This window comes from Rhopalosiphum padi, chromosome 2, assembly GCF_020882245.1.
Source record: "Rhopalosiphum padi isolate XX-2018 chromosome 2, ASM2088224v1, whole genome shotgun sequence".
NCBI lineage: Eukaryota > Metazoa > Arthropoda > Insecta > Hemiptera > Aphididae > Rhopalosiphum > Rhopalosiphum padi.
This window is the reverse complement of record NC_083598.1, coordinates 42,036,478-42,048,027: the sequence shown is the minus strand read 5'-3', so window position 1 is coordinate 42,048,027 and position 11,550 is coordinate 42,036,478. Positions and strand designations below refer to the sequence as shown.

Below are 11,550 nucleotides of genomic sequence, written 5' to 3'. Positions count from 1 at the left end.
TCTGCGGTTTGAAAACGCTTCTGTTGAACAGCTCATACTTTGTATATACCTATAGTTAAATAGATCTTTAGAGCAGTTTATAAAATTAGGAACATGCCATATTATGACTTGTCATCAAATCATTTGTAATTATTAAAAATATTTGTATTCTGAGAATTAATTCTTGATCACATGGCAAAATACCCACTATAGTAGCGGCCAAACGTATGTGCGATTTGTGACTCCGCCGGGGCACCAGCAAATTAAAACTTGATATTTTAGGTAACGTTCACACACCAAGGGCGCGCTCATTTCAAATATATATGATTAAATTCAATAATTTTTTTTTTACTTCGTGTAAGTGAATACTTTCTTATAGAATTGAAAATAGGCGTTAAAACAAAAAATAAAGATATTTGTTTATAATATCAACGGGGTTTTTACGAATATACGTTCTGTTTGAGAAACTTACTTGAACACCCACGAATAATGTATTCCTACAAATGACTGTTTATCGCGTGATACGGGAATATAAAAAAAATACTCACCAAGCACTGGCAGTCTTGCGCCCGAACTGTGCCAGACTTATTAAGCCACGGAACAAAGCCAAGGTCGAATTTTGTTTGTGCATACCAGAGCTTGAGCTAAGGAAATGTTAAAGCTACGAATTAGTTATGAATAAAATCACTATTTAATAATTTGAGTAAAAGCGATATAATGTGCAGGCAACATAATATGCTAAAAATCAAAAAATCCCTGACAAAAAACATAGACATCAGATGCCATCCTTAATCGCGCAAGTCTGCCCGGGTGGGTCTTGCTACGACGGAGGAAAGACAGTGAATGTCAATGCTGGTCGTTTCACAGGGCCTTTTATACCCGGTTCATTAGCGATTACACAGGGCCGGTATCGTGTTCTGTGACAGATAATAAGAAACCGTAGAAACCCCAATAGTGCGCAATCGCCGATAAACACATAATTTAAATAAAAGTTATTATAAGAATTATTATTTGTTGTTTTTAAAAATATGTTTTTTTATACACTTCATAGTTCATTCATATAAGTACTAAAGTACCTACATTCAGTATTGACAATATAGATAGATATTCAACAAATAACCTTTATTTTTTAACAAATTTCTAATAATTAGTAAATTCTTGATTACATTATAGCCTATCGGACATAAATGCTAGATGATAATAACATTGTTGTTATTTAATTTTGATCTATATCGTAAATTCGTGATGGGTATAGGTATTCAAATATCAGTCAATAGTTTATAGCATTACTATTGCATTAAGCCATGATCTATGTTGTTGTGTTCTGAGGCCTGTGGAGATCGTCATCATAAACCAGTTTTCTGTAATAGATGTGTTTATTTTTAAATTTTGAATACAATGATAAATCTTGCATTACGAAAAATGATTCTGAAGTTCAGAATCTGAACAGCGAACGAAGAAAAAATATAATAAACAACAATAATAAACAATAGAGTATAGTTAACAGTAAAATACCAACTAATATACATAATCAAAATATATAATAATATATTATGCATATATAATGCTATAAAGTTTGAATAACCGATCTATGCTTTATTTTCTCTGCAGAACAATGAACTATCGATGACTATTGATGAGATATAATATCATGTAGATCACTACTCAAACTTATACTCAACATAGATATTATAGAAAATTTTCAATTTATGTTGAATAAATAATTTAAAATTTTGTTTATAGACAAAATTACCTTGGATATTTAGTTGGCGATCACAGTATACGACTTATTTTAAAGTACATCGATGCAATGATAATCTATGGCCTATGCTATTCGATACATTATGCATTATAATATTTATAACATTTCAAAATACTAAAAACAAGGAAGATATTATTCTGGACTTTTGAAGTTGATTAGGAATTCAATATTTACACAATATTTCAACTATAGTTTAGTAGATTATAGTTTAATTTTGATGTCAGCTTCTCAAAGTCTAAACATTGTGATTATAAAATTTATTTTAATATAAATTTATTTTTCTTACATTTAGTGATTTTTGCAGATATATTAAAATAATAGTAACCATGGGAGAATTTTTTTTTGTCATAACAATACAAATAAAAGTAATTTTGTATTTAAATAATTTTTAATGAAGCAATTATTTTATTCATATATAAATTATATTATTATTTTTAATTGATTTCTAACTACAGTTAACTTGAATGTATATTTGATTCATTAGTTTAAATAACTAATATCAAATATAAAAAATGTCTATAGTTACCTTTGAAAAACCTGCACCAACCATATCAGAATCTGATTGGTATTGCAAACTAACTGAATTAAGAGGATCTTGTCGCAAAAGCAGGCGTTGTGCATTTAGATTAGGAAACGAAGCACATAGATTAAAGAATGAAACAGACCAAACAACTTATTGGAGTACAATCCGTTCCAATTTTCATATTGTTAATAGGTATGTTTTTTACTATAATTTTAAGCAGTAAGACTAATATTTCTTTTATATTTTAGACAAAATGAAATAAAACGCTTGAAAGCTATGATTGAATTCAGCTTAATCCACTTACAAAGAGAAATTGAGGAAATGAAAATTGAAAAAAGGGAAAATGAAAATACTATAGAATTTCAAAACTTGAACTTTCGTGTTACTAATCATTGCTTAGGTTTAAGAGATGCAAGAATTGGCGAAGATTTATGCTATGATATTGCATCTATTGCACTAAAAAATGTATACATTGCATAATTATAACATATTATTTGATTATTTATGATCATTGATCAGTAGTATCTATATAATATATATTTGTTTAGGAACAACTAGCTTTGGAAAAATTGAAAACCTCGCTAGCTGAAATATGTCAAAAATCTTGGGAACAGATAAATAATTTAGAAGAATTAGAAATTAATATCATCAGAGACATAGAAAATAAAAATAATACTATAAACATAGATAGTGAGTTGTTGAAAATGACAAAAAACTCAACAAATATTTCCCTTAAACCAGGTCCACATAGAATTCCACAAGAGTAAGTTTTCGAATAGAAATAAATAATAATGTATACATAAGTAATTACTTAAATTACATCAGATATCCTAGTTGGTATTTACTATTTAGTTTGAATAGTTTGATTGTGTTAAAAGCTCATTATATTATTGAAAAACGAGGATGTACAGAAATAGTTGTTATTGTTAGTAGGTACTTCTATATGACTTATGCATCTAAATTCTATAGATAATCTTTATATTAGTTTAATAATTATTTTATTTATTTGTAAAAAAAATTTCATTATTTTTATTTTTAATAACTAGCTGTCCCGACACGGCGTTGCCCGCGTATTAGTTGGTTTTTTGGCATTTTCGTAGGCTATGTATTAGTGTTATTATGTATGAGAAAATTTAAAAGTAATTTAGGTAAAGTATCTACATGTTGAAATTAAGCACAAACTAACATATCACTCAATAGAATACAGCCAGCAACGTGTGTTACCAAAAACTGAATATTTTACGATTAAATTAATTAAAGATTTTAACTTTTGTTTAAACACACGTGTAACGATATCGTGACGATGTATTGATTGTTGGCCTGGTAATAACAAACTTTATTTCTTCCCAATTTGGATTACACGTAAATGTAACAAACAAATCAGGTCGACCGTAATGACGTACATAAAAGTCATCGCATCTTGTATGTATTCCTGCATGCTCCGTGGACTGCCGATGTAGCTTGAAGGTAAAATACATGCAGTTCCAATGTCATTGGCGTTTAAATTTTCATCGATGTTTCTGGTGATAGCATCTCGTAAATGGATGTATTCCTCTGATCTTTAGCCTGGTTGTATCTAATATACCGTAAACGTTCACTTTCGATCTTAGCAAACATATCCACAACGTATTGATGGAATAGTTGACGATATCGAAGGATATAATTATCTTGATTAAGTCTAATCATCAATCGATGCGCGTAGTAGTTCATTGAACTAACTTTTTTATTGATTTCATTACCTAAAAAAAATGAGTTATTAAATGGTTATAAAAATTAAGAGTAAGAAATTAAAATCACCAAAATAATTTATTAAATAGTATAGATTATTAAACGTACCAGTGATTGGATCACGCTGTTTTATGTTGATGTCATTTTCATCCTGCCCTTGCCAGAATATTAGGGGATACTGAAGTGCGTCATACAAACGATGAAGGTCTGAAATTATATGAACAGTGCTGTCTCGACGTATGATTTTGAGGTCTCTGTTGTTAACTGGATCACCAACCATAATAACAGCAACTTCATCTACGGTTGGCGCGTTGAACCTTCCAGCGTGTTCTCCTGAAGGTACTTTGTCGGCTTTGATGACAATTTGATAATTATCATTTCTTAATTGAGGCGATACTCTTTTAAATAATTGGATAAGTTGATTATAATTTTCAAAAAAGTTTTCCAAAGATTCCACAATTGCTCTCTCTTCTGCTTGTTCGATGAAATTATGCAGGCACCGAGTTGTCACGCGTTCCTCACAACTGCCCATAAAATAAATTTGGAGAAACTTTGGATCATCATTAGGCATTGGCATTAATGACTCAATCTTGTGGTACACTTGGCCTTGGATTTTGAACGTAGTTACAAAATTATTTCCATTAGATGTGAGATCGCAAATTTTAGTTGCGCCAAAGGACGTCATTTGGAAGCAAAAATTGAATTTGCGTATCTTACGCAAAAATAATTTCGAATCGTCTGATTCGCCAGCAAGAAATGATTTTAAAGGTTCTGGTGGAATAGGAAGAGGTGCCAGTACAACTTTTCCAGATGCACAACACATACCAATCGTTTCATTGCGGAATTTTAACGCTTGACAATATTGGCATATTTTATCCATTGCACCAATTATAATTTTAGTATGTGTTGAGTAATTGATGTCTGGTGCATATTCGAACGCAAGGCGAACGAATGATGCACGTGTTAATGCACGGTTGGTTTGTTGTCGCTCTCTTTCAAGTTCTCTAAATGTGGCTATGTGCCGTTCTCGCGCTGATCTTGTTCTCAATATATTTTGTCGTAGACGTTCATCACGCTGTTCTCGAGACTCTTGTCTGCGAATTTCTGCTGTTCTGATTTGTTGAGCTGCGTTTCTTGCTGCAATTTGTTCTTCCGATTCATGAGCTCTATTAGCACGTATACGTCGTGCATTTTTACTACACTGATTGTTAAGGTTAGATTTCCGCGGCATTATACTACATTCAAAAAAAATTAAAGAATATTCAATACTGAACACTGCACAATAATAACACAATACAAAGTATTTATGGTCAGTGTGTAGGTAAAGTAAAATACGAAAACACTAAACCAATACAAATTAAACTGTATAAATAATAATAACAAACGAAACTCGAGACAGCGCGATTAACTCGATAATGACTGACTCGGTCAGATTGTAATAATAATAATATTGAGATAAAAACTATCCTATATATTACCATAGTTACGGAGATTATCGCGAACATACATCGTGACACGAAATTTTTATATATACAGAAATACACCATGCAATTATACAAATTTATTAAAAAGTTAATTAAAATATTTAAAATATTAAAAAAATTGAAATAAAAACTATCCTATCTTTTAAGTTGGCCCAAATTACACACGGTGTAAACAATTTCATCAAAATCGGTCCTGTAGTTTCGGAGATTATCGCGAACATACATCGTGACACGAAATTTTTATATATACAGATATAAGAATTTATTCAATTTTCTTTTAAACAGCACTTAAATTAAGTTAATTTTTTTAATAAACTAAAAACCTATGATTAAACTTAGTTATACAATTTTAGTATCAATACGTACGAAAAATGGGTCCAACATTGTGATAATTTAATGGAAAGAATTGAAAATGAGTTTTCGCGTTCAGCAAAATTGCGTGACACTATGTATTTGTTACGACATGGAGCTAGATGTGACATGATAGCTCTCAACGAAAAAGTTAATTTTAGTCTCAGAAAACGGATTCACATTACAGAAAGGGCCAAGTATGAATTAGAATGGCAAAAAGCGAATGTAAAGTAATTTATGCAATAAAATATAGGTTCTTGACATAAAAAAATTTTACTTTCGTAGATGTTATTAGAGATGGAGACACTTGTAAAACAAATTGATAGACTAGAAAACGCTATGTATACAAAATTAAATTCAAAAATGTTAGTTGAGACACGGTGTGAAGGAATACGGTATAGAGATGGAATTGAATTGTGTCTTGATAAACCTACTTTTGGATTGTATAAGGAAAATGATCTACTCAATAATTCCATAAAGATGATGAACGAAAAGCTAAAAGAAACCAAGTAATACATTAATTATTAATGAAATACGTCTGTATTTATAATATATATAGTATATGGTGACTGCATGGCGGATATTTTTGCAGGACTATGCATAATATTCTTGTAGGACACTTGAATCTTATAGAACAGCAATTGGGGAACAAGATTCATGCGTTAAATATCGACCAGAAATGTCTACAGTACAGAGAACAACTAGAAGACCCGAATCGTAGTTAGTAGTGTCAGAACCGTCCCGATGATTTGCGGAGCTCGGTGCAGAGTAAAATTACGGGGCCTAAAATGTCTAAAATATCACTACTGTGCGTCAATTGCATATAGAGGGTGATTCTTTTATCATTAAACACTTATTATATCAAAAAGTGTTAACTTTTTTAAATTTTTTTTTCAAAATTTTTAGTTTTGTGCTTTTCTATAACCTATATATACCATTTTTATTTTTTTCATCTTTATATTTAATAGTGAAATCATTATCAACTTTTGATTTCTAAATAGCAACCTATATTTAAAATGTTATAAAATATTAGGGCAATTTTTTTTATGAATTTTAACTTTCAAATTATTATTTTTCGTTAATTTGTTAGCGAGATATAGATTTCAAAGTTTGTTGGTTTCGGATTTTATAATACTTTTTGTGTTATATCTCATATGTAATAAACTCATTTGTACCTGCAGTAGTTAACAAATGACTAATGAGTTTATTACATATGAGATATAACACAAAAAGTATTATAAAATCCGAAAACCAACAAACTTTGAAATCTATATCTCGCTAAAAAATTAACGAAAAATAATAATTTGAAAATTAAAATTCATAAAAAAAATTGCCCTATTAGTTTAATACATTTTAAATATAGGTTGCCATTTGAAAATAAAAAGTTGATAGTGGTTTACCTATTAAATAAAAGGGTGACAAAAATAGAAATTTCATACAGTTTGAGAAAAGCATGAAACAAAATATTTTGAAAAAAAAATTGAAAAAGGTCAATACTTGACAAAATAATGAGCGTTTAATGATAAAATAATTACCCTGTATAGCTCCCCAAATTTGAAACTCAAATGTGCGCAAATAGTCTTAACAAATATAGCACCTTGCACCTACAGTCCTACAACAATATGAATAACTAAATTAATTAATTACGCAACATGTCATAATATAATCTAATTTAATATAATAAATAATAATATTGAAAAAATATTTTTATTTTTTTTTATTTTTACAAGAAATACACAATCTATACAATTAAGCACAATAAATATATGTGAGATTAGGGTAACAAAACAATATAGGGTTACGTGAATAAGAAGCCACCCATCAGTAGCACTTAGCTTGTTTGTTATGTGATATAACTTAACTTATTACTTATTAGGAATTAGGATTAAGTTAGATGATCCCTACACCATTTCCTTTTCAGCCTGCGACGGGGATTACCAGGAAGTGACGGGATATATAGGCCTTTTATTAGAGGATTTTCATGATTTTCTAATTTATTATAAATTCGTTTGTAGAAAATAGTAGCTTCTTCTTCTACTGTTTTTATACCTAGGTATTTGTGGAGGGTCATGTTAGAGACGAATGGTGGGGCATTTGTGATTTTACGAAGGGTAATATTTTGGAAGGCCTAAATTTTATTTAAATTTGTTTTTTTTTGCCGAAACCCATAGTTGAATTCCATATGGGTTTCAGAAGAGATTTGTATATTTGAAGTTTTATTTTTAAAGATGAGAATTTATTTTTTGAAAGTAATACTTTTAGAGAGCGGGAGCGGGCATTATAAGTATTAGTCTTGAAAAAATATTGAAAAAATAAAACAATAAATATAAAATATAGTACAATATAAAAATGTATTAAAAATTAACTTTTTGCTCATCAACTTGACTTTTTTTTTATTGTATCTATGAAGCGGGGCCTTTCCAATTGTGGCGAGAGCGAAGGGCCCGGGGCGAGGGCCCCGCTCGCCGTGCCCTAGTGACAGCCCTGAGTAGTGTAAACTAAAAAAGTTAATAATATTATTATTATTATTTATTATTAGGTATACCCAAGGTTTAACTTTATAAGGTTACCTACTTAACCTTTTTTTTTTTAGTATAACTTGTTCTACTCATTTATACTAAAAAAAAAGATTAAGTAGGAACATTATAAAGTTAAACCTTGGGTATACCTAATAATAATAATATTATAATGTTATTTATTTTTGAGTCAAGACCGTTTATAAGTTTATAACTTTCCTTGTGAACACTATAATGTCAAAAGCTTCGACTAACATCGACAATAAGTCAATAACGATAATATAAATGCTCATGTCGTCCATATCGAGTAAATACAAAACAATCTTGTTTTCATGCTAAACTTTTCCACTACCTATATTATGTGTTATAAAAAATACTGTTACCACATTTTTAAATGAGGAAAAAAATAAAAATAAAATAATAATAATTTCGTTTAAATTGTATTATGTATCTTATACCTACTCATAAACATAGGTATATCAGACAATAATAGTTAACCGAGTGTTTTGTAAACGAGTAATTTCATTTTTTCAATATGTAATTTTATTTCTTCTATATGAGCATGGCGTTTGTACGGTTTGGAATATTAAGTGCGATTTCGCGAAGGTACCAAGAGCAAATACTGAACTACCAAGATCAAAAACTCGTTTCGTCGATAATTTTAAACTAGTTAATGGTGATAAAATGTTTGCTACTATCGCCAACTGACTTTTTTCGGTTTTTCGACGGTTTAAAGGACTATAGTATTATATATAACCGCCCGACATCGGTCGATAAGTTAACGGAAACATAATCAACCCTTTTTTGGCTTACGGACGTTTGTAATACAGGCTGGAACAGTTTACGGGGCGTTAAATCGTAACCGGCACATAACCGATGATTGTAATACCTGGCCTTTTAGTGACACGTCGTTTATAATACAAAATATCTCTTTTATAGGATCGTTTTGACGATGAACAAATGTCGCATCAGTTCGTTACCTCCGTAAAAACACGCTTTTATTATCAGCTACTATGATCCTCATGAGATAAGCTGACAATAAGTCGTTATCGACATTGTCGACACGCGCAGAGCTGCGGCAGGTTACGTTCCGCAGAAATGACGATTCGCGCGTACGTCGGATCTAGTGAGCAGATGGCACAGTTCCAGTGACTCGTCAGAGTTCCGCGTTACGGGTGTATCGCTCTCGTTTGAGCTGCCCGTCTCGTGTGCCACTATAATGATCTGACAACGCGTGCGATTCGATTCTGATCCGATTTTCGGTGGCTGCGACGTCGTTGAATGACATACGACTCTGTTCGAAACATTGTACACATTACGAAAACGTTAATTTTTTTTTTTTTTTTGGTAGTGTTTGTAAAATTGTAACGTATTTATCTATTATACAAGATCTTTTTTAGTAATACATTTATACATTTATCCACGTTCATTTAGTTAAGTTTATTATTTCTAAACACCGAGTTATGAATATTTTTTTTTTAGATTTCCTATAAAATATGAGCAATTAACTCAACTGTAGCCAATTTATGTTAAAAGTGATTTAGTGTAAAATTTGTTGAAAAAACCCTCATAGATTTGACATCTTCTTCTTTTATATATTATTATAATAGAAGTGAAAAATAGTCACGTTCACAATACAGTAGAACCTCATTAATCCGGACTATATGGGACTCTAGGTTGTCCGAATTATTGAAAGTCCGGATTAAACAAAATAACCAAAAATCGTAAATTATAAATTAAAAAAAAAATATATTGGATATTAATTTATTATTCAAACTAAATATAAATACATATGTATGTCTTACAATATTTAACCTAAAAATACATGATACATAATACATATAGGATATTTTTAGAATTCGTTTTCTCGTTTATTTTAATCTATGACATAAACTAGCGTAATTTACGTATTATAAATGGCTGTCCGGATTAAGCGAAGTCCGGACTAATGAGGTCCGAATTAATGAAATAAAATAATATTTTATTAAATAAAATTTAATTCATCTTGTGTATGTATCTGATTTGTTACTTATGCATTGAAGCATAAATTTTAAATATTTTTTTAAGAATAATAATACTAATAAAAAAATGTCTACCTCTTGGTAGATATGTAAAAACAAATAAATGTTATGAATAATTCCATTTAAAAAAATGCTTTAATAGGTACCAGTATTATACATTAAAATTGTGTACTTATTTAGTGTTTACTACATTTGCAATATTTTTTTGGTAAGTTTTTTTTTATTTTTATGATCAAACAATTTCATGCTATGCCTAATATTACACTTAATCCATTTTAGGTTTAAAACTTATCTAATCTAATTATTTACCTACTTTAACTCTTCTATGATTGAAACTTGTAAAACAGTCGAATAAACAAATCACGCGCAAAATAAATTATATAACTTACTTATTAGTTATTGATCACGATAAGTCGATAATAATTAACCAACTTGGATATTATTTCAATTTTAAATTTAAAAATCTTATAGTTTCACTCAAAATCTAAGACCCTTATAAGTTATAACGTTATAATATTTTATTAATATGCTAAATTGTAATCATAAAATAATAAATTCATTGTAAATGTTCATAAAAATTAATAACTTAATTATAATATACTTTCAGATTTATAACATTATTATTAATTTTTTCAGAATAGGCCCACCTAAGCCCCCCCCCCTTAGTTGCACCAATGGTTAGGTACCTACATAAAAAAAATATTCGTGCAAATAGCTCAATTGCCGAACACAATAACAATTATGTTTATATTAATTAATAACAATAGTAAACAACATAGGTAGTTAGTAATTTATAACAATTTGAGCATTTCGAAGAGTATCTAAAATGTATCTACCTATTATAATAAAAATAAAGTATTTTTTTTTTATATTTTATCGTTTAATAAATTTAATATATAATATTATGTACAGAGGATTTTTTTTATACAAAACATTTATTTTCCCAATCAGTTTTATTTTTTTTTCAATTTTTGAAAGTTTTAGGTATATTATTATTATTAAACGACTACTACGCGTATAATACCTATACAGTACCTACGTAGATTAAACAGTTACGTAAATACATATACGTGTATAAAAGATACTTAGTAGTTAGCAAACAGCTCACAGCTGAGTAATAATAATCTGATCGAAATACTATTACGATTACATTGGGGAGACATAAAAGGTACAGATAAACACAGTC

The 11,550-nt window shown here is 29.4% G+C and overlaps 1 protein-coding gene across 1 annotated transcript; it reads left to right on the top strand.

Annotated features, from left to right (window-relative positions):
• The first annotated feature begins 2,250 nt into the window (after positions 1–2,250).
• LOC132919202 (tektin-2-like) lies at positions 2,251–6,565 on the top strand. The gene is made up of 6 exons (XM_060980587.1): positions 2,251–2,456; positions 2,513–2,729; positions 2,813–3,027; positions 5,830–6,052; positions 6,113–6,336; positions 6,420–6,565. The coding sequence occupies exons 1-6, from the start codon at positions 2,254–2,256 to the stop codon at positions 6,550–6,552; spliced, it is 1,215 nt and encodes a 404-aa protein (XP_060836570.1). The 5' UTR covers positions 2,251–2,253; the 3' UTR covers positions 6,553–6,565.
• The last annotated feature ends 4,985 nt before the right edge of the window (positions 6,566–11,550 follow it).